Here is a 25,345-nt window from a genome sequence, read left to right on the forward strand (position 1 = left end):
TCTACCCGATCTCCCTTTCCGGGTTCGCCGCTCTGCAAAAACGTCACTCTCGCGCATGCGTGCGGGAGCCACCAGTGACGGCACACTGCTCTGAAGAAATGGCAGGGGTGGCCGTTATTTCAGAGCACATGCCCCAGTGATGTAACTGGCTGCTAGCTCAGTTAAATCTCCTAAATGGTGCATGTTTAGGAGAAATTTACACTACCCATAGGTAAGCCTTAATATAGGCTTTCCTATAGGTAAAACTAAAGGCCCGTACACACGTACCGATCGTCGGCAGACAAGCGTCGGCCGACGAACGATCTGCCGATTGTACGCTTGTTAGTATGATGCCTCCAACAGCCGTCAGCGCACATTCTGCCGACAAGAATCTGTCATGCAAGCATTAAAATTTTTGTATGCCGACACCAGAGCGGCCGATTGTTCGCCAGTCAATACAGAATTCGGCCGACAGACCGCAGATTTGCAAGACTAGGCATGCTCAGAAAAGAAAAAACACAGGGAAAGTTAACCATTACATGACATCACTTCTGCAGTCGGCTGTAGTCGGCGGACAAAATTCTTGTGCTGTCTTTGCACTTTTCAACAGACACCGACAGCCCGGGGACAAAAGACGGCCGATCGTTCGCCGACGATCGGTACGTGTGTACGGGGCTTTAGTTTACTTCCTTTTTAAGCTGGGTGCAGACATTTTTATCATTTGTCATATGACTTGTGGCTCCAGAAGCAATGCACTATGTGAAAAAAGGCACCTTCTTTGGAGTGAAAGATGCACTCAGTATCTGAAGCAAGTTATTTTCTTTGACACTTTTGGCCTTATAATGTTTTACTTGTCTCTTGGGCTGATTTATTCTAACATTGCAACTTTTGCAGTTTGCCTTTAAGTGAAAATAATTGATACCTCTGCGCTACCACTGTGCCATATCCTGTGTCCTAAATCAATGGGATGTCAGTGCATGTTAGTTTAAATATTCTAGTGGTCACGTTGTCAGAAACACCCACTGTGTTCCCACAAGTAAAGGTAATAAATAAATAAATAAATATATATATATATATATATATATATATATATATATGTATGTGTAACTGGTGTTGCACAAACTTCTATATCATAGTATAATAATATATATATATATAGTATCATATATACAGTACAATAAATTATAATTAATACCAAAATAATCAAGATAAGATCACATATAAGTGCATATTACTGGTGTAGTCCATATCAAAGTGCACTCATAATATTAAAGTGCATAATAGTTTCTTATCAAATTGTAAACAGGATTGTAAAGTCTCAAGGTTTTTCACCTTAATGCATTCTATGCATCAGGGTGAAAACATTTCTTTGTTGCAGCTACCCCCAGAACCCTCCCCCCCCCTTTTTTCTTACCTGAGCCCATCCGTTTTAGCGATGTGCATGAGCCCAGAGACTCCAGCTGCTGTCTCTGTCCTCATTGGATAGATTGATAGCAGTAGGAGCCATTGGCTCCCCCTGCTGTCAATCAAATCCAGTGGCGTGGGAGTGGGGGGCAGGGCCAAGTCCCGCTTCCTGTGTCAATGAACGCAGCAGCCAGACTCAGGAGCGCACCCACACAGGTGCCCCCATTGAAAGCGATTTGCTGTGGGGGCACCCGATCAAGGGGAGGAGCCAGGAGCATCGCGGGGCACTGCAGAAGAGGAGGTTCATGGCTGTTCTGTTCAAAACCCTCGCACAGAGCAGGTAAGTATAATATGCTTGTTATTTTTATTTAAAAAAAAAATGGTCCTGGTCCTGTCTGATCTATCGTGGTAATCTGTGGTAGTAGTCCCTTGAAGGCACCATCCACTGCATAATTTCTCAGCCTGGATCTGAAATTCTTCTCTTAATTTGCCTTCTATGATCCCCTGCACACCAGCTGAAAATTCAAATCATCCTGACAGTGGGAGGTACGATGATTCGGCAATTAACCAAATTAACGTGTCTAACAATATGCATTAAAAACAGGGGTTTAGTTTGAACACATTTGCAAACACATGCGTAAGCTGCAGAGCCACTTCACAGCACCCCAATGTTATTGGCAGTCCTAGCTCTAAATTTTGAGACTTTAAGTGACCTGTCTTTTTGCACACAAAAACATTCACATGTTTCACGCTCCATATCACTATTTTTACAGTCATTGGTTCTTAGTAAAGATTCTGCTCTAAGGACTCTTTCATACTGGCAGCTGCGGGGCAGTAAAAACCGGAGGCTGAGCTGCGGTTTTAATGTGCCCATTGAGATCAATGAGGCCTCGCTGCAACGTTGAGCCAAATGCTTGACTTGAAGTTGCGGTAGGGTCCAATAATGTAAAACATATTGGGTTTGGATTTTCTAAAACTGGTGCAAAATCTGGTAAAGGTCTGCATAAAAAACAATCAGCTTCCAGATTTTTTTTTTGTCAAAGCTTAATAATTTACCAAGCTGAAGTTAGAAGCAGATTGACTATCATGCACAGCTGCACCAGATTTTGCACTCTCCAGTTTTGGTAAATCAACTCTATTGAATGGGTACCTCATCATCTAAACAAGCATCAGGTACTGTAACAAGTATTCCATAACTGTCAGGGAGACCACTGAGAAGTAGTTATTTTATATGAAAATCTTTAATTTCTTCTCCTATAGCTCACGTGCATTCCACAATATCTATAGCAGATCCTATTTAGTCCTGCATGTGCTGAGCTTTAATTAGCTTTGTCTGGTATGGCTTTCTAATTAAAGCTGAATTCCGAGAATTCAGCTAATTTGCAAAAAATGCAGACACACTTTGAGTTAGGTCCAATTAGGTACACTTCACCTCCGAGACCTATCTCTGTTATTATATGTGAGAGGTTTATTTCACTCCTGGCGAATACATTCCAGCTGTGAGAGGAGAGAAGCACACAGAGCAGCTATGCTCGCCTCTTCTCTGCTGCTAATTCACAGAAGCCTTTGTTTTGAATGACTTCACATAATACAAAAGGCTTCTGTGAATGGGCAGAAGAAGGGGAGGGGTGGGCATAGCAATTTCAGCCGCTCTGCTCTTGAATGAACTGAGACTACGTTGAGCAGTGTCGGAGCTCTTGAACTTATCTTTCTGGAGCACAATAAACCTGTCAAATGTAAGTAAAAGAGGTAAGTCTATGAGGCGACAGGCACCTTGTTGGACTTAAATTATGGTATGCCTGCAGTTTTTACAAAGTAGCTGCATTACTGGAATTCAGCTTTAAGTACAGTTTATTGCTATGGTATGATTTGTTTTCTTCTACACTTTCTGTAGCTCCTCCTAGATTTTTTTGCAGTTTTATACTAACTTGCATATGTGCACAATTTACACATTACCTAAACCTAGGGATACTTTGTGCTTTTTGATCCTCCTCTCCATGCATTAGTTGGTAGATTTGGACTCTCCTACACACATGCATCTTCTCTTATCAGTGACACATTCATTTTAAACTTTCTCGACTGGTAGTTCTGGTTTGTCAGATTAGGGACTGAGCATTTTGATAAAACACTGCTGGTAGTCATAATAAGTGCTTTCTGACCCTTTTTGTTTTTCAGACACTGTTTTACTGTAATTTGGACCTTTATCTTTATCTTTACCCTACAATTTACGATACTTGGCACGTTTCAGAAGTGGGAAGAACCTCTCTGCTCACATGGATTACTTATCTGGGACTTTGTTGCACTTATCACTATATGGACATTTATTTCTTCACGTAGAACTTTTTAATATCAATTGTTTTTAGTGCTGCCCTTTTCTTTATTTATTGTTTTGGCGTACGTGTCTTTGATCTGAGTGCTGGCGGCTCACTATATGCTCTAGCGCAGTGTTATTTTTGTTGCTATAAATGTACAATACCACCTAGTGGTAGAACTGTTTTTATTATATAAAATCATTATTTCACGTCTGTGTAGCACCCTCCTTGGTAGGTGCTAGGTTGGTAAAAGCTTAGCAGCTCTATCTGCTTATCAGGGGAGCCTGATTGTTAGTTTTGCCTGTTGCATGTGTCCAGGGTGTGATTCATCTGGGCTGAGGGAGTGTCCCCACTGTATCCAATGGGAGAGCCTGTTGGACAGTGAAGGAAACCCAGCCAGTGATACACGGGCTTTTGTGGCTGTCCCAGTGGGTTGGCACAAGAGTGGTGCATTCTGGGATATGTCATAAAAGCCGGGGGAGCAGGAAAGTGTAGCCGCTCAGGTGTATGTCTGATAACCTGGTGCAGGTCGGAGCCGTAATCCGGAAGCTTGCAAAATATGAGAGAATTGACCGCACTCTGGTAGAGATATTTCTTGAAATCAAAGATGTTTCCTTTATTGTTCCAATAAAATCAAGTGACAGACAGTGTACAAGCAGACAAGGTTGACAAGGTTGACGCGTTTCACGACATTGCCAGTCGCTTACTCATAACCATGTTGTGAAACGCGTCAACCTTGTCTGCTTGTACACTGTCTGTCACTTGATTTTATTGGAACAATAAAGGAAACATCTTTGATTTCAAGAAATATCTCTACCAGAGTGCGGTCAATTCTCTCATATTATAAAAGCCGGGGGCACATGTGACGGGGTGCCTTTGGGCTGGAAGCCAGGTCCCAGGAGGAGGGTGAAAGCTGTCTCTCCTCCTGTCAGCAAGGAAGGTGGTCACAGGCAGTCGGCCTAGTTGACCGAGTGTGCGATGCTGAGCCAGGAGGTTAAGGATACTGACGAGTGGAGCTGAAGGCAGAACAACCTAGGGAAAAACAGTGTCCGTGAGTACCAGGAAGCTTGCCAGGGGTCTGCCCAGGAAGGGGACCACTCCAGTGGAGAGTCAGTGGACAAGGGGCTAGCATGCATGGGAAGTGAGAATGGGGGTGCCAAGTCAGGACCCTGAAGAGAAATTCAGTCAGGAACATATCTTCTACTTCACTTTAGTGGCAAGGTGAAGCAGTGGCCTTGCCGCACGCATTACAGTTAGTGTCCTCAGAAATTGTGCATAGTTCAAGTTGGAGAATCCCATTCATCCCTTCTCCCATCCAAAAAAAAATCCCCTGGACTGTACATTGTCTGAGCCAAGTTTTAAAGTGACACATGTTACAGAGTGTTGCTATGGGTAACCCAGGGGAATCCACATTCAGCAGCTCCCTAGGGGGCAGTGCTACATCTGTATAAACAGCATGCTAACATACTCACATCTTGTTCCAAATACAACTATAAAATGTTGGATTTCCCATCACCTTCTTTTCAAATGACATTAGACATTCAGGACAAATAGAGAGGGTGTATACAGAAATAAATACCTGACGTGGATTTTAATTATTCTACATTCTATTCCACACTAAAAAACCTAAAACACTAAAAAGAGTTGGCTATAAATATTTTAATAATTCATAATGACAAGTCCATCATATTTCTGGATAGAAAAGATCAAAATTATGCCATGGAGGTTATCCTGGAAGATTTCTCCATGGAATAGATTAAATCTGAAGACCTTTAAGGCAAATGCCTGTTGTGTCTACAATGTGCAGGGTTGCATTTTAACTATACAGACCACCAAACAAGAAAAAGTAGGATATTTCATGTTTTCTGAACCATAAATACTCATCTCAACAGTCTTTGAATTCTACTCAGTTTCGTTATGGAATTTCTATAAATATATAGGCAGTCCCCGGGCTACGAACAAGATAAGGTCTGTAGGGTTGTTCTTAAGTTTAATTTGTATGTAAGTTGGAACAGGTACATTTTTAAGTGTAACTCCAGCCCAAAAAAAAATATTTTTAAGTTTTTTGGAAGCATAAGGAAAGGTTAAAACCTCTGTAATGTTTGTTTTGCTGTCTGTGCCCCTATTCAGACAATTTCACCTCATTTTCTGTCCCTGTGTCAATGGGATTTTGAAAATTTTGGGTTGTTGTGGAAAGAAGGATTGATGATAAAGTTTCAGTAAAGACACCTTTTTCCCCATCATAACTCTTACAGGAGTGAATTTTACCTCCTAGGGGTAGATTTCCTCTCACTTCCTGTTGTCTCCCTCTGTTTGTAAGTATGAGTCGTTTGTAACTCAAATGTTCATAACTCGAGGACTACCTGTACAGAAAAAGGAAGAAAATAAGATATTTTTTTTTCACAATTTGCAGATTTTGATACTTAGTGCTGTGTACCTAACCCTGTCCCCTACGCAATGGCCTATGAGTGCCATTATGGTACATACCATTCTTCTAACAGGGCTTATACCAGTCAGCTGAATACAGTCTGCTTTAGATCTCATGAACCTAAGAAGGGCTCTGTGGCCCCAACAGAAATCTACTGACATATAACTGATAGATCTACTGTGTAACCTCTGTTAGTTTTGATGTGAGCCTAAATTGGTAGATAATGATGATAGCTGGTAAGGCTTAATACATAGTTACATAGCTACATAGTAGTTGAATAAAGACATAGTCCATCCAGTTCAACCTGTGTAGGTGTGTGTGGACGTACTCCTTTCACATACCCCTGAATTTTTTGATCCTTGAGATGTATGTCCAAGGGTCTTTTAATACATCTTCAAAATATATTTATGACCACAGCAGGCCATACAATTGCTGTTGCCCCAGTAGCATAATCAGGAACAATAAGCAAAATAGTAGAACTCAATAGACTAATTTGATACATGCATCGCTGTTCTGTTTACAATGTGGGGAAACCTGCAATAGAGGCAAAGATAGCAATAAAATGCTAACAGGGGTTTTAGGCTTTCCATAAAGCCCCGGAAAAGCAATAAAAACCAGGCAGGTTGCGAATCCTAGAACAGATAGAGAAAAGCTGCTTCTCCAGGTGAGTATAGTGATCAAGATAGCTGGCTGGACTGAGTGCTAGCTCCAACTCGCAACCGTGAGTGTTAGATCAACAGCGAAAAATAATTGGCTGCACATCAATGCCGGACCAGTCCAACAGGTTTATTGAGCTTGTGCAGGACCGCGACCAGGACAAGGACACAGACTGGCAAGGAGGTAACACATTTCACACAAACATTGTGCTTCTTCAAAACCTTGAGGTTTTGAATCCTTCCCTGCTCTACCCAAAACAAAACATGAGATAACTGTAAACTTGAACCCTGGGAATGTGACAAAATAACTCTTGTAGTGGGGGACCCTGAACTGCAAGGGTTAAATGCTTGCTAAGTCTGGGGTGGGGGGAGGGTAAATGCACAGACATTATAACTTACCTGACTTCTTATTTGGCTTGCTCTAGCGCCCTCCTCCTCTCCCTAAATCTCTGGTCTGTATAATAACCATGGATTGCATGTATCAGGGGCAAGCATGTAAGCCCAAAGTGCATTTAAGATGAGCCTACAGGGGACTGCTTGCATGGATCCAGTGCTTTAAATGGCCCAAAAGAGGTGCCGGTACTCTATTATAGCCTATAAAGTTTGTCGCCCCCCCACCCCACATCAGGGTCCCCACAGAGCACCCCCCCTGGCCTGGGCTGGGACTCCGGAGCAGGGGGACTCACTGGTGGTGACTGGTCTGGCTCTGGAGTGGGAAATATTCTTGGGGGGGGCAATTGAGGGAGCAGATATCCAAAACGAGCTAAGGCGCACGGAGAGGTGGCGGTATGCTCAGGAGCCATATTTGGAAGTGGCGGTACTGAGTACCAGTGCATACCGGCCCACTTAAAGCACTGCATGGATCAAAAGGAAGCCTACCAATGCCAGTGATAAAGTACTGTAAGTATTTCTCCTTATATGTACACCTTGGACTAAACAAATATTTAAACCTTCAATTAAAATAAGTAAAATAAGTTCATTGACAATTGATGCCTCTTAAAAAATTACATAAGTGAGCTAAAGCTGCTTCTGTACATTCATCCCAATTTCTTTAAAGCAGATGTTGTGTCTACAATGTGCAGGGCTGCATTTGCTAAAACCCTGAATATCACAATTAATTGCCATGTTTTTTTTAAAAAAATACTGTTTTAGCCCTGATCCATTTCTTTTTGAATCTCAGTGCAGCTGATCTCCGCCAGCTTCTTTCAGTCATTTCCTGTCTATATGTGCTGTAGTCTCCCTGAGGGTGGAAGTTGACACAATTGGGAGAAATTGTCCCCTCATAATAGGAAATCCCTGAACATGACCTCATCTTTTGAAGTTGCATATGCAAAAAAGACTGAAAACAACTTTTGAAATCATACTAATATGGTACAACTTTTCAGAGATTTTAGTGATTGGGTTGAGGTATTCTTTAGAGAGTTGCCTGCAGAGCTAATAACATTTTACTTTGAACAGTATATAACAGAGAGCATACTTATATGATGCATGATGCGCGATTATAGAAGATATTTATTTTCTCCATTTTCTTCTCTAGATTGCTTTTGATATCCTGGCAGAAAATTATGAATTTTTTGAAAATAAAGGACCTCGTAAGGCCTATCAGAGAGCCTCAGCTGTGCTTAAATCACTTCCATTTCCTATAGTAACAATGAAAGATGTGGAAGGCTTGCCTCACATGGGACAGCAGATGAAATACATCATTGAAGTAAGGACACAATGTTTTTTTGGGAAAGAAGGTTTTGTCATGAAAAAGTGATTACCATCTATCTTGTTCTTTACTTTTTTGCAATATTACTACTATATACTTAGGGATTCATTTTATAAAACAATGCAGACAGTGATGGTCTGCAGAATCAACCAATCACAAAACAGCTATAATTCGTTTACCCTTGTTTATTAATTGTGAATGGTTGGCAGCAGCGGGTATCAACTTTTTCATGCCAAGCAACTTTGATGTAGTAAGCCTCTTACTTTTGAAAAGGATTGCTACATCTACAATAAAGTGGTTCTAAGACCCCGTTCACACTGGGGCGACGCTACTTTGCCGGGCGACCTCAGAGGTCGCGGCGCGCTGCTCGCACCACGACCTTGGAGCGGCCGGTACGGACTTCATAACATTGAAGTCTATGCAGGTCGCTCCGGGTCGCCCCAAAGAAGCTCCGAACCCTTTTTCTAAGTCGGAGCGACTTGTGTCGCTCCTATTAGAACGGGTCAATAGCTTCTGTATGGCAGGCGACCTGTCAGACGACCAGGTCGCCTGACAGGTCGCCCCAGTGTGAACGGGGGCTAAAGGATTTGTTTTCTTTAAATAGCAAACATGTTATACTTACCTGCTCTGTGCAATGGTTTTGCACAGAGCAGCCCTGATCCTCCTCTTCTCGCCCCCCCCCGACACTCTTGGCTCCTCCTTTCCCAGTGCACTTGTAGTGGTTAAAAAAAATAATAATAATTTCCCTGCAAAGCAATGTCACAATGTGCTAGTATGCATTGCATACTAGCGCATTATATGAAACTTACCTTAGAATGAGGCCCTCCAGCTCTGCAATGTCACCACTGAGAGGGCTGACATCTTCCCCTGGTCTTCCTTCCCGTTTTGCGGCCTCTGGCTACATGATTGGCCAGGGGTGCGATGAGGGAGCATGGAGGCGCCATTTCCGGCACAGGATCTGAAGGTCCGACTCCGTAAGCCAGACCTTCAGAGCTAATGCGCCGGTGATGTCATTGGCTGCATGCAGTCTGAATATTTTCTAAACTGTGCAAGTTTAGGAGATATTCACAGTACCTACAGGTAAGCCTTATTATAATTCTTAGCTGTAGGTACAATTAGTGTAAACAGAGCTTACTACCACTTTAAGGTAAAAAACCTTGAGGCTTTAGAACCACTTTAGAGAGCTGTTTATTAATGAAGAGGTAATATTAAAAATATTAAAATGTTACTTCAGCCAAATAATTTTTCTAATTTGTGATACAGTGGGGAAGGGCTACCACTGGCAGGTCAAAAATACTTATCAAAGGAGGGATATCCCGTCACTTTGCAGAAATGTCCTTTTTACTTGCTGTTGTGTTGTGTCTCTAGGATCAAAGGTGCAGTAGCACTTTGAAGGGACCCTGTCATCAGAACATTTATTTCAACAACAATCTTACCATAAGTTTATGTAACCCTGGCTGGTGGCCACTTTAAGCCAAACAGGCCAAGCATTACATCCAGAAGAGAATTAATTGCTCTCACCCAGTCGGTAATGAGCAGGCCTGTGGGATGGAGCAGTAAGGCCCCTTTTACAGATACGGTCCGTTCAGATCCGCCTGTCAGTTTTTCAGGTGGATCTGAACAGATGCCCCATGCATCTCTATGGGGCATCGGATGTCAGCGGAGACATGTCTGCTGACATCCGATCCGATCTTGTTCCTCAAATCTGGACGAATGAAAACCCTATTTACCATCTGTCTGGCAGATCGGATTGGATGGGATTGGATGAGAATGGACAGGTGGTCTGTTCTCATCCGATTCCCCCATAGAGAAGAGCGGGGACCTGACAGCTCTTTCTCTGCACACAGAGCGGAGACAGAGCTGCCATCCGCCTGCTCAGCGGGGGATCGGCGGATCGATCCCCCGCTGAGAAAAACGGAGTCCGTCGACGGAGCAGACAGTGTGAAAGGGGCCTAACACTGGAGGATTCTTGTATGGTAATTTAGTCATGTAGAAACCCACAGGCTGGTGCCGGCTGGAGAGCAAAGAGTATATTTAACTAATTGGAAAGGTAAAAAGAAGTTAGTAGGAAAGTAATGCATACCTCATGAAATTGGTCATGTTAGAGGCCCTAATTTATTAATCCCCCTAGAGTCAGAATACAGGACAGTACATACACAGTATATATTAGGTATGGTCATGTGCAGCTCACAGACAGAAGTAAAATACAAAGTATTGTGGCACAAACTCACATTTATTTTTCTTTTTTTATGAACGTTTTTTCTCCATGAGAAAGAGCATACACTGATGATTTTATTATCAAGGATCTTAAGCTTGGCTTCACAGGAATGCACCACATTCTGGTACAATTCACCTGTGATTCAGTGCGGTGCATTTTGAATGGGCTGAAATTGCACCACATCCGCACCAAAGTCCTTCATGCAGCTATTTTGGAAACGCACTGCAACACATATGGTATAAAACAACCATGTGATCCGGTGCAGGCATACGCACTGCGTTTGTGATCTGCATTTGGTGGGATGTCACTAAGGGTGTACTGACACCTACTGCAGATGGCAAGGGCTGCGCAATTTGAATGCAGTGTGGGAAATGCACACAGATCCTGAATTTCCCACATCGCATTCTAGTGTAAACCGAGGCTACGGCCCGTTCTAGAATACGCACAGCATTCTAGAGTAAACTAGCCCTTGGTTCACGTTTTTATCTCTACTAATTCAATTTTCTCATTGTAATGCTATGTAGGTAATGGGGCAGAAGGTAACAGTGTAGGGAGTGAATTCCCCACAATAAACATCTGACTAAAGCTTATTTTAATAATGAACTTATTTAACTTACTATGATTGTATTTCTAGGAGATTCTTGAAGATGGAAAATGCTCCAGAGTTGAGGAAGTGATAAGTTCAGAGAGATATAAATCATTTAAGGTAATCAAATGCAATTTAGTTGTATGTTGTGTAAAAAACAATATAATAAATATAATTAGAGCAAACATCTATATTGAAAAAAATACAATAAATAGACTACACCCTTCACGCAACTAACCTTATATGATAGGTATGACTGCAGCTAACACTTAAATGTTTTCACCAACTGACTCTCCAAGCCAATGTGTACATAAAAGTGTAGCACAACTCAATGATCTTAATAAGACTACATCAAAATGACATGTATCCAAATCCAAAATTGGCATGACATATTACATAACTTGTGTAAAACATACAAAATCTAAAAAAAAAAATATATATATATATATATATATATATATATAAATAAAAAATTAAGTCCCAACAATAAGGAATCCACCGCTGTGTGCACTGAAAAGAAGTGACAGCTCCAATATTATCTTCCACTGTATTTGGTTCCCACCACCTCCAAGTGCCTGCTCACCTCCACTATATGACCCCACTACAGAGTCATTCAGATCTTATTATACTCCAATCAGGATGACGTTAGACCACTCCTCCCACTCGTTTTCCTCAATCAGAGAACTTCCTTTCTTGGTACTTATTCCTCAGCAAATCATATCATGGGAAAAAATAGAGAAATCATAGTGCTCTCCACATCCAAAAAATGTACTAAAAACACACATAGATAAAAAACATTTACAAGGATATATAAAAATCAGGCATATATTCAGCTCACCACTCTGATAAAATTGCTGCTTCTGACATTTCAAGCAAAGGCTCACCGTGGTAATGAGTAAGCGGCCGTTCGTGCCGTGAAACGCGTCTACCTTGGACATATTCTGTTCCTCACACTGTCTGTTTGTCCTGGATGATTTTGAAGAATAAAAACACCCTTTTTGATTTCATCTATCTGTGTGCGGCTCCACATTTTCACATGCATCTTTCCGGACGGCGGATCTAGCCAGCACCAGATTGGACGCACACCTGAGCGGCATTCCCTGCCCCTTCCCCCTTCACATTGATGATCAAGCAAAGGCTCCTACCACTCGTACGCATTACGCCCCCTCCTCTGGGCTTTTTCAGCAAGTGGGGGAGCCGTTATCAACACCCACTTATATACCAATACCCATAACTGTTACACATGTGGACATCCATAGTTGGGCAGGGAGCACAGACACACCTTATTAGTGTCTCTATCGGCGGTGTCTATCTCTATTCTCTTCACATACTGATTCTGCGTGGTCCTCTCATCCACTTCCAGCATCCCTGGGACTAACGCCTCACTGGAAATTACATTTGTACAAAACTGCACATGAGCAGAAATGGTGTATATGGGCATAATTGCCAATCCGCAATAGCGCAAAAGCAGAAATAGCATTATGCCAGATTGCCCTCATCGTGAAGCCCTATCTGCCCTTGCTCCACATCAACAGCAATAGTGATAAGAAATGTGAGAATGCTCAACTCAAAACCGGAAATACTGGCAGTGAACCAAATGGCAATCGGGGAAACACTCCCACCAATACCACACTACCACCCACTAATCTGATGCCATACTGAATGACCCTGGATGTCCACATTATCACACAAATTTATATCAATCTAAATAATCGTACTTATTAAAAAACACATAATTATAAAAATAATGTTAACAAATATATTGATAAACTATTACAACATTATTGGACCACAGATATATACCATATACCTGATATTAATCAATCCGACCCCACTCTTAATGGACTTTATCTAGCCACAAAGTTCACTATTTGGACTGCTTAGCGGAAATTTGCTTGAAAAATGTTTACTAACAAAGCCAAGGTGATTACCATGCCAGGCAGCATTGACATTGTACTCAAAAGATTTAACAATAAACAAAAAAAAGGGAAAAGTAATAATATTAATGAGAAGATAAAGTTTAGCAACATTTAAAAAATATTTTAAAAAGTTTTCACATTTTATTGTCCATTTCTCAATATCTAACATTATATACCTAGCTAACAATGTGACCTGTTTGGCACAAGAACAAATCTAGGATAATAGAAAGGAAAAAACCTTAAAGCGGAGTTCCGGCCTATTTTGCAACTTTAGTGATTCCTGGAGTGCTCGCTATGCTGATCAACAATTGGGCATTTTCAATTTTTTTCAGGGGTCCCTTACCTTATTTTCAGGGCATTTTTGATTGTGCTTCCTCCTTCTCCCCCCCTCTGTGGCCACAGCCACCAACATCACTTCCGCCTTTGCATTGCATCCTGGGAGCTGTTTGTCATCACTCCCAGGAGGCTGGAATTTAGGAAGAACTCCCAGAACACTCCCTGGAATCAGGAAGAAGGACACAGCAGATTACACTGCGGCTTTAGATGCCCACATCCAAGATGGCCGCGCCCAGACAGCATTTTTAAATGTAAGATTTTTGACTCAAATCCAATGCTGTACACCTTGTAAGTACGAGAATAGCGGTTCTGTAAAGGGCGATGGATTAGTATTACAGGGGTATTTTTAGTTGAAAATGTATTTGAGGCCGGAACTCCGCTTTAAGAGCTATTTAAAGTCCTTTACAAACCACCAAAAACTACCTTCATTTAATTTACCTTCCCCATCAACTCAATGCATTTCACTCATTGCTAAAAAATTAACCTATTACATATTATTTTATGACACAGTAGAGCATAACTAAGGTAGCAATGTTACCACTTCCTCCTTACCACCTGTCAGTGCTTTGGAAAAGGAGAAGGGAGTGGTACTTAGCTACCATTCCAGCAAGTAGGATTGGCTGAGGGTACTGCTGATAAGACAGCAACTGGCTGAGTCAGTTATTAAATTAAAATGCGTTGTGTGATTTCCATGAAGAAAGGAACTTTTTTTAATTAAAAACAGCTGATTTTTGGTAACCTGATGTTACTTTGTTACTCTGAGCACTACACAGCCATTGTTGTTTGAAAACTGATCTCTCCCTCACCTCACAAAGTCTTCTTGCATCTACTTGCACATCTAAATCCTTCTGTTTTTAGTATGATGGTCTGGCCTTGTGATGTCAGAGGTCATCTCCCTTCTTCTCTGGCAGTGGGTAATGATAGCTCCCAACTGTCTCTAATTTTGAGGGATTGTCCCTCATTTGGAACAAAGTCCCTCTGTCCCTTTTTCCTCCTCATGGTTCCCTCATTTTGGTCTGATCTATATAGTTGTATATAAAATGCACTATTTAGCTATCAGAAGTCTTTCCCAGTGCTAAACTTTTCATCCAATTTCTAAATTGCTGCATTCGTAATTCCAAAAGCCAATATAAAGGAATAGTACTGGTAAAAAAGCACTTCCCCTTTTAGGGGGCGGGGTAGGGGTGTGTGTCCTATGCTTACATACTTTTGCTAATAGGTACCCTCATTCCCTTCTGAGAAAGTTGGAAGGTATGGGTAAGTTCAAAATGTAGCATTCTTCTGTGAGTCCAGGGTGGTTTTATGATGTTTCCCCAGGAGGCTGGTCCATGATGCACTGTGCTCATATGCATTGGTTTAAATGGCTCTGGGCAGCATTCAGTCCTGAAGAGGACTGTGGCTGAATCATAGAGCACTGAGTCTGCAGGGCCCATCGCTGGAGCTAGGGCATTGAGTTTGTTTTTGTTTTCAGATGTAAACCAAAGAATACCCAAAGCAATCAGCGCAGTCAACATTCAGGCCAAATATACACTATGTAAATCAATACACCAAAATTTGCTGTTAAAACATTGCTAGGTAATTTCACCACATGTGCATTTCACCATAAGTGAGTGCATTTTATTTATTTATTTATTTATTTTTTAATTATATACGGAGAGAACTATAAGTCCCATTCTGTTTTGCATGGTACATGCCCATGAGTGCAGTATCAGCAAAGGAAAGAAGTCTGTCATGGGAGCTGTGGATATTTTAGCCCAAGAAGGGGCAATAGCACACTTTGACCTTGATTTGTTATTGGGGTCAATATTATAAGGTGAGCATTTGCTATCTACACAGGGTGGAAGCAAGCAAAGCACAAGTGGCATTTGATGTATTGGAAGATATTTGAATCTATCACAAATTGGTGGTTGGACAATTTTGAATGGACTTTCTATTATGTTGGGACTTTATTGCAAAAGTATTCATATATAGTTGCGCTACATCATTGTTTATGACTATATGTTTTCAGATGTGCCTAGCAAATAATATTTTAAAACATTTGTGAGCTGGAATTGGGCTTCAAGCTGATCTTACACATACAGTATATAGTATATATAAAAAAAAACTCTCTTTTTAAATATTTTATTCTCTGATAATTTATAATGTTTTTCTGTTTTTTTACATAAACCAGTTTTTGAAAATGTTGTAATATGTGTCTAGCTGCCTTTTGAACAGCTTTAACCTTTACTGAGTGTGGTCATTGTTCCTTCTCCCACCATTGACAGTTTAGCTTGTCATTTTTAATACTATGATATTTATTCAGAATAGAAAAAGGTAGAGTGTGTTCTATTTCAAAGAACAGTTATAAATGCCAAAAATAATTTTATTTTAGTATTTCTTTATTTCTGTGTAAAAAAAAAAAAAAAATGATATTCATTTACAAGAAATCTCCTAAATGAAGAATAATATTATATTAATTTTACATTACAGCATGGTTTTGTCCTTTTTATATGGCCATTTTCATGTCCTGTATGATAGAATTAGATTTAATATAATTTCATCTCTGTGTTAGGCTGCTGTTAATGAAACTCTGCAGTGTCTTCTGATGAAGTCTAAAAAAATAATAAATGGAAAATAATTAAAAATAGCAGATATAAATCTCCTTTAATGAGAAATACAATAATGTGTCTGGAGGAAATGTACCAAGCTTTTTTTTCAATAAGAATGGGCAGTATTCAAGTTAAATTACTTTGGAACATTGTCATTTTTTTATTACTCTTTACTACTAAGAAAATATTAGTTTCTAGACATGATGGAAAATATTGCATTCATAAAGAAGAGATTTATTGACTCTGACTTTAGAAACAATCAGAAACATATTGCGCACTAAATTTGCATCTGGTCGCTGCGGGACAAGGAAGAAACAGTTTCAAATAAAATCTGATAGTACTAAATGAATGATCAAATCATCATTGTTGTGCTGCTTCTGTATTGTGTTGTTATAGCTGGGTAAATAAAGCTTTATACGGGAAGTACAGATGGAGTATTTTTATTGACTTGGAATGGATAAATGCCCCCCCCCCCCACACACACACACACACACACACTGCCCAGGAATAATAAGACTTGTAATTAAGAATATCTCAAAGGACATCAGAGGATTTTGGAGAGTGTTAAGGGATGAGTAACTAAATTAATAAAAAGGATAGAAAACCATATAATGAAAGATATAGTTCACTCATTTTAGGGAAAAAAAATATTTTTTAGAGGAGACCTAAAGGTGTAGGTATAATAACCAACCCCCCCCCCCCCCCCCCCCATTTTGGATAGAGTAAAGAAAGCTTACAATCCCTGTCCTATATTTTTATTCTGTTCTCTCCATGGAGAATAAACATTCTACTGGTCCTAGTAACCATTACCAATAGAGCAGAAAACAAGAGGAAATCCCAAATGTGTTGTCACCAGATCAAGAGGTCAAGAGAAACCATCCAACTGGGACACATGTTCCAGTGTAAAGTCAGATGGGACTTGCCTTCACTTTAGGGAGACTTCCTCTCATTTCCTGTTGAATCTCCAAATCTTTTCAGCATGACAGAACATAAAAAATAACACAATAGAGGTTTTAATCTGTTTTTACTTTAAAAAAAAAAAAAAGTTGTTGCTTTTTCTACATTTTAATGCCTGCTAATTTTTGTGTGAAAAAAAAAATATTAATCTCAGATTCTGATCTCATTAGGACTATTTAAAGCACATCTAAACCCAAAAGCAAACAAAAACAATGAGTGCAGCTTAAAATCTTTAAATGTGGTGTCTACATTTGTTTTCTACTTTCCTGTCTTGGGGTGGCTCCAAACTCCAGGTAATACTTTATAAGTAGGGATGATCGAACATTGGGTGTTCAAAATTCGGCCAGAACCGCCCAAAATGCAACGGGACAGGAACTGGGCTTTAAAAGCCAGTGATTGGCCCAGAAACGTCAGTAAAAGCCAATTGAGGGGGCAGGAGTCTGCTAGGAATGTGATTGGAGTGACTACGGGGTCCAGAGGCCAATCAGGAGTGAATACGCCCCCCAGTATATAACATAGCCCCGCCAAACCTCTAGCACTGTAATACAGAGGCTGTGGAAGAGAGTGGAAGCATTTGTGTTTCTCCTGCTGCTTGTAAAGCTCCAGTGTCATTTTGCAATTATCTTCTGCTGTATGGAGCTGTTCTTTTAGTGTGAGGAAAGGGATATGCAGTGTAGTTAGGGTACTATATACCACTTTAGTTAGATTCAATAATCTAGTTTTTGTAGGGATACCTTTAAGTGTCAGGGTGACCTTAGTGTAGTTTAGGGTGACCTGACTCTGCCATGTCAGGGTGACCGTAGTGTAGTTTAGGTGACCTGACTCTGCCATGTCAGGGTGACCGTAGTGTAGTTTAGGGTGACCTGACTCTGCTATGTCAGGGTGACCGTAGTGTAGTTTAGGGTGACCTGACTCTGCCATGCCAGGGTGAACGAAATCTGCCATGTCAGGGTGACCCCACTATGCAGATTCTGGGTTAGGGGTATACATATACATATATATATATATATATATATATATATATATATATATATATATACACACACATATATATATATACCCCTATACAGAAGTTTGGATAGAAAGAAAACCCCCCTAAAGGGAATGGGACTTTTATGGCCAAAATAACACCAAATATAAAATTAAAACATATGTTTATTAAGTAGACATAAAATCAACTGAATAGAAAAAACAACAAATATGTAATACAGACACATAACATGATAAAATACTTGTCGGATCAGACAAGAATAGGGTGGAGCACAGACTTCCAAAGAGCACCCATTACCCTACGCGTTGCGGGAAACCCTTCATCAGGAGTCTATACAGAAGTTCAGATGTCATGCCTGCCTCCAAACGCCTTCAAAAAACGCCCAAAAAAACGCCTGAAAATGCCTGAAACAAAAACGCCCAGGTGTGAAAAGAGGGTAACACCATCCCTGCGCTACTGAAATTCTAAGAAAAATAATCAGTTTTTTTCTGGTTCTGGACATGCTACAGAGATGAAACTTCACAGGTACACTTTTTAGACCCCCCCCCAGACACTAAATCTAAAGAGATCTCATTTTTTTTCCCAATAATTTTTTCAATAATTGTCTCTCTATCAAAAACGACAATTTTTAAGAACTTTTTTTTGCCTGATTCATAGTCCATGGGGCATGACCCAGAACCCTAGGCACTTTTTAGGGGCATTTATTGGGTTTTAGGGCTTCAAAATTGTGTTTTTTGATTCCCGAAGTTCGGGTCCCATTGATTTTAAAGGGGTTCTGGAATCCGAACCAAACTTTTGGGAAATTCAGGTGTTCTGGTCGAACCAAACTTTTCAAAAGTTCGATCATCCCTATTTATAAGCAGTTACAGCAACAGTTATTTATTTATTTTTTCTTTTGGGATAAAGATTTCAGTGTTAAAGTGTCATTAAAGGCAAAACATTTTTTTTAAGTTTTGGAAAGAGTGGAGAGGGATAAGAACCCTGTCAGGTCTTTTTGCTGTCTGTTCCCACGTTAGGGAGATTCACCCTCTCTATTTGTCCTGTTTACCATTATCATTGAAAGAGAAATAAAAAAAAAATCCCAAATTTTGGGTTGTAGTGGGGAAATCTTCCAACGGGGATTCTGGTGACACCCTTGGCCTCTTCCAATGGGGATTGTGGTGACACCCTTAGCCTCTTCCAATGGGGATTATGGTGACTAGAGATGGACGAACATCGACCGGGGCGGTTCGCGAACGTCAGCCACAAATTTTCTCAAAAGTCCGCGAACCGCAAGTTCGCTGCGGGCCCCATTGACTTTAATGGGAGGCGAACTTGAAAAACCTTTAGGTCATATTTGCAGCCAAAAAAGACGTACTAGCTGTGCACAAATAGTCCCAGCACATGGACAATGTCATAACAGAAGTGTTGCAATTGAAAAAGTTGCCCTAAATTTTTATTTATTTTTTTTTTACAGCAAAAAATATATATATCTTTTTCATAAATCAGCCAGAAGCCCAGAACTGACAGCAGCCGGTAAATACATGTCTAATACATATAGGGTCCATTCACACATCTGTAAAATGGGTCTGCATCCATTCCACAATTTGTTGGAACCTTTACAGACCCATTGTTTTTCATTTCCAGTCTAAAAAATTAGGCATTCACAGGATAAAGAAGTGTCGGCCATTCCAGGCCCCAAAAATTAGCCCACATGGGTTTACCTGACAGCTAAGAATACTGTATTCTGTGGCTGAAGGTACATTAGGCATTCACATGATACAGCAGTAAGTTTCGGCCATAAAAGGCCCCAAAAATTAGCCCACATGCGTTTACCTGACAGCTAAGAACGTAGTATTCTGTGGCTGAAGGTACATTAGGCATTCACAGGATAAAGAAGTGTCGGCCAGTATTGGCCCCAAAAATTAGCCCACATCGGTTTACCCGACAGCTAAGAATGCTGTAATGTGGCTGAAGGTACATTAGGCATTCACAGGATACAGAAGTAAGTGTCGGCCTGTATAGGCCCCAAAAATTAGCCCACATGGGTTTAACTGACAGCTAAGAACGTAGTGTATTTGATGGCTAGAGGTACATTAGGCATTCACACAGGATACAGAAGTAAGTGTCAGCCTGTATAGGCCCCAAAAATTAGCCCACATGGGTTTAACTGAAAGCTAAGATCATAGTGTATTTGATGGCTAGAGGTACATTAGGCATTCACAGTATACAGAAGTAAGTGTCGGCCTGTATAGGCCCCAAAAATTAGGGGAATCGAGTTTGGAGATCCGCCCGCTTGTGTAAACAAAGCAGGCGGATCTCCTAAGTGACAGACAGTGACAGATTGCAGGGTTCAGCATAGCTGAACATGCGATCTGTCCCTGTGTCACTCAGTCACCTCCCCCCACACATGTTAGTAAGCACCAGGCATACATTAACCCCTCCCTCTCCAATAAAATTAGCCCCTTCCCTGCCAGTGTAATTTTTACAGTAACAGTGCATATTTATAGCACTGATTACTGTAGTAATGTCACTGGTACCCCCAAAAGTGTCAAAAATGTCAGTCAAGGGCCCGATCTGTCCGCCGCAATGTCGCAGTCCCGCAAAAAAAATCGCAGATCGTCGCCATTACTCGTTAAAAAAAAACACCAAAAATGACAGAAATCTTTCCCTTAGTTAGTAAACTCAATAACTTTTGCGCAAACCATTTAAAATATGCTTATTGGGATTTTTTTTTTACCAAACATAGGTAGCAGAAAACAAATTGGCCAAAAATGTAAAAAAATTTTGATTTTTACATTTTTTTGGGGGGAATTTCATATAAAAAAATGTGAAAAATATTGTTATTTTTTCAAAATTTACGTTATTTTTTTGTTTATAGCGCAAAAAGTAAATATCGCACAGGTGAACAAATACCACCAAAAGAAAGCTCTGTTTGTGGGAAAAAAAGGACGTAAATTTTGTTTGGGTATGGCGTTGCATGGCCGCGCAATTGTCAGTTAAATTTGCACAGTGCCGAATCGCAAAAGGTGGCCTGGACGTACGACAACAAAATCCTCCGGTGGTAAAGTGGTTAAAGGCTTTAACAGCAAACTTTTAATCTAAGGAATTAATCTGACTGCCCTTAGGGACTCAGGAAGGAGATATCTGCATTCTGTGTGGCATAACTGGTAACAGTTGCTCGGGAGATAACAGCAGAAATAATTTAAAGTTTAACTTCAGTCAAATAATATTTCCTAGTTTATGATGCATTGGAGAAGGTTTATAACCTCTGGGAGGCTAAAATTACTTGTCAAAGGTGCAGATTTGTCACCACCACTTAATGGAAATTTTCTCTTACCTCTTGTTGTTTCTCTGGGAGCAAAAGTGCAGTTAGACTTTGTAGAGACCCTCTCATTGAACCCATGATTTCAACTTGAGGCTACTGCTGGGTGATGCTGTCTGATGCTGTAGAAGTGAAGCAGCAGCTCCAGAAGACTCAGAGCTGTCAATTAGGTGACATCCCTTAGCAGCCTTTGTTAACAAGGTTTCTATTGGACCTTAGGGTACCTCCAGAAGTTGTAAGTGGTTCTTTAAGTACTGAGCAGTTTCTGCCTCTCATATAAATACTGATTCGTTTTTTTGCCATATGTAAGGGGGACATAATTTCCACTGACCACCAAAGTAAGGAAAATTCTTCCCATTGATGACTAGTGTAATGAGGCCCTTCTCCCACTGACAATGTAAGGGGCTCCTTTTTCACTGACCACCAATGTAAGGGAGCTCTTCGCCATGCACCACCAACGTAAGGTGATCTTTTCCATCTACCAGCAATGTAAGGGGGTCCTTTTCCACTGACCACCAATGTATAAGGCCCTTCTCCCACGGTCCACCAATGTAATGGGGTCCCTCTCTTCTGACCACCCATGTAAGGTGAGCACAATAATCCACCAACCACCATGTTGTTATTTTGTTATACTTTATTAACTATACTTGCATTTATATTATTGCTTTATTCATTTTGTTCAATATAATAGCACATGGTTTCAAATATGGGAAGTAGGTCAAATCTGTCAAATCCATATGGGGTCATTGCTTAACCCATTAAGACATGTGTCTGCACTTTTTATTGTTTATTATGGTTCCATGGTTCTGCTTTATGTGCTTTTCTAAGGCATTTTTTGCCTTCTTTATCTCTCCCTACCATTCTTTCCCTACTCTCATTTTCCCTACTCTTCTGATTGGCCAGGGAGAGGCCATAGCTAGTCCATATTCCCCTGTTACTGCTGGCAAAACCCCAAGGCAACATGGACAAAAAAATTAAATAAAATCTTGGAGTTATGGGTATCACATTTCTTGCCTGCATACTTCAGGCTCTTCAGCACCTTCTTGACCGTCACTGCTGGTACTGTACGCTTACTTATTAGACCACCCCCCAGGCCCCCCTTGCCTTGGGCACTTATACCTTCCCTTGCTTTTGCCTCACCCTCTCATCCATCCCTCTCATCTACCTCTATTTCCCCCCATCCCTTCATTTCACGTCTTCTCTCTTCTAATCTCATGTTGTGATAATACATTGCAAAATTACCATTTTAATATAAGTACATATATAGTATAGGGTCTTAAACACACATGCTTTTCCCCTTTATACAACTGTAATACTGACCATGTAGGACTGGTCTCTGATAACCTATGTAACTGCTATTAAAACTTTTCTTAATAAAGAGGATTGAAAAGAAAAAAAGAGGTTGAGAAAGGTAGCTCTACAGTATTCACCTGTGCTCCTTCTTTGGTTGCTACATAAAAATGTATAGGGAGGTGAAGGTAGAGGCAAAGGATCTTGGCCTTCACAGACAGTAATGGGATATTCCCAGAAGAGGAGAGGACTACGACATACAAGGTGGGGAGGGGCTGTGCTTGGGGAATTCACTCTTCCTGGAGTAGTCACATTTTTAAGCAAGTTAAAAGGGAAATTGCAAGTATATAAACATTGTTTCTGGAAATAAAGAAAACACTGTAAGTAAGCATTTAGGTAATAATGTAATACGCATAGAAATCACCCTGTCCCCTTTGCAGTTCCTTAGACTGGAAATGACAAACTAAGAAAACATAATTGCTGCTTGGTTTACGCTTTTCTCTTATTAAAACAAAACTCTATTATTTTAGTCTTTAGATTGCCCTCTAATTTAACTTCAGGATCAGTCAGCAGCAGCTGAAGAAGATGACAGTCCTAATGAGAAAAGAAGCAAAATATAGAATGGGATTGTCACATGACTTCAAATTATCTCAGCTTTTATTTAAAAGAGATTTAAAACCTAACCGGAGAGACATTTAGTTTTATAGCTTAACCCCTTAGCAACCGCCCACCGTAGATATACAGCAGCAGGGTGGGAGCAAATCAGTGGGTCTGGTGGACAGAATGGCAGAACAGCGGTCTGCCTATGTAAACAAGGCAGATCGACGTTCTGTGAGATGGAAATGTGCTGGTGCTAAGCAGGAAGACAGATCTTTACATTCCCCCAGTACAAGCACCCCCCACACAGTTAGTAATCACTCCCAAGGAACACATTTAACCCTTTGATCGCTTCCCTGCCAATGTCATTAGTACACTAACAGTCCATATTTTTTAGCACTGATCACTGTATTAGTGTCGCTGGTCCCCAAAAAGTGTCAAAAGTGTCAGTTAGGTCCGCCGCAATATCGCAGTCCCACTATAAGCGTTGATCGCTGCCATTACTAGTAAAAAAATTGAAATACAAATAAATAAATATACCATAGTTTGTAGATGCTGTAACGTTTGTGCAAACCAATTTATATACACATATTGGGATTTTTTTACCAAAAATATGTAGCAGAATACATATTGCCCTAAATTGATGAAGAAATTCGATTTTTTACATTTTTCATTGGGAATGTTTTATAGTAAAATGAAAAAATCATTGTTTTTTTTTTTTTTCCAAATCGACAGTCTTTTTTTGTATATATAGCCAAAATATTAAAAAACCGCAGAGGTGATCAACTACCCCCAAAAGAAAGCTCTATTTGTGGAGAAAAAAGGACATATATTTTATTTGAGTACAGTGACGCACACCCACACAATTGTCAGTAAACATAGCGCAGTGCCATATCACAAAAATTGGCCTGGTCATGAAGGGGGGTAAACCTTCCGGAGCTGAAGTGGTTAAACAAATGTGTATTTTTTTTTAACCACTTTACTACCTTTTGCTGTCCTACGTCCAGGCCACTTTTTGAGATTCGGCGCTGTGCGACTTTAACTGACAATTGCGCAGTCGTGCGACGCCATACCCAAACAAAATTTACGTCCTTTTTTTTCCCACAAACAGAGTTTTCTTTTGGTGGTATTTGATCACCTGTGCAATTTTTACTTTTTGCGCTATAATAAAAAAAAAGCGTTTATTTTGAAAAAATAACAATATTTTTAACATTTTTTTATATGAATTCCCCCCCCCCCCCAAAAAAAAAGGAAAAAATCAAAATTTTTTTAAATTGTTGGCCAATTTGTTTTCTGCTACCTATGTTTGGTAAAAAAAAATCACAATAAGCGTATTTCGATTGGTTTGCGCAAAAGTTATTGCGTTTACTAACTAAGGTAAAGATTTCTGTCATTTTTGGTGTTTTTTTTTTTAACGAGTAATGGCGGCTATCTGCGATTTTTTTTTTTTGCGGGACTGCGACATTGTGGCGGACAGATCGGACCCTTGACTGACATTTTTGACACTTTTGGGGGTACCAGTGACATTTCTACAGTAATCAGTGCTATACATATGCACTGTTACTGTAAAAATGACACTGGCAGGGAAGGGGTTAATTTTATTGGAGAGGGAGGGGTTAATGTATGCCTGGTGCTTACTAACATGTGTGGGGGGAGGTGATTGAGTGACACAGGGACAGATCGCATGTTCAGATATGCTGAACCCTGCAATCTGTCACTGTTTGTCACTTAGCAGATCCGCCCGCTCTGTTTACACAAGCGGGCGGATCTCCAAACTCGATTCCCCGACGATCGGGGAAGAGCAGTGGCGATCGCCGCTGCTCCTCCCCTGGCCCAACTCCCGCTGTGACTGAAAACAGTGGGAGCACGCCTCCGGCGGCGCTGTGCCTCCTACAAGGGGAGGAGTCCAGCGACGTACGTCGCTGGACGGAATCGAGCCACTTTGCCGCAGTACAGTCAACGTGACTGGTCGGCAAGTGGATAATTCTGTTTTTAGCTTTGTTGATCTCCTCCAGCCTTTTTCACTTACTGTCTGTCTTTGTTCACTCACTCCAGTATGGGCTGCGCAT

General features: G+C 40.6%; 1 protein-coding gene across 1 annotated transcript in view; it reads left to right on the forward strand.

Annotated features, from left to right (window-relative positions):
* The window catches only part of DNTT (DNA nucleotidylexotransferase), a 542,670-nt gene that overhangs the window by 175,944 nt on the left and 341,381 nt on the right, over positions 1 to 25,345 (forward strand). The window contains exons 4-5 of the mRNA XM_082267614.1: positions 8,317 to 8,487; positions 11,343 to 11,414. Coding sequence (XP_082123740.1) covers positions 8,317 to 8,487; positions 11,343 to 11,414 — 243 coding nt within the window. The remainder of the gene's footprint in view (positions 1 to 8,316; positions 8,488 to 11,342; positions 11,415 to 25,345) is intronic.

This window comes from Pelophylax lessonae, assembly GCF_965119305.1.
Source record: "Pelophylax lessonae genome assembly, chromosome: 9".
NCBI lineage: Eukaryota > Metazoa > Chordata > Amphibia > Anura > Ranidae > Pelophylax > Pelophylax lessonae.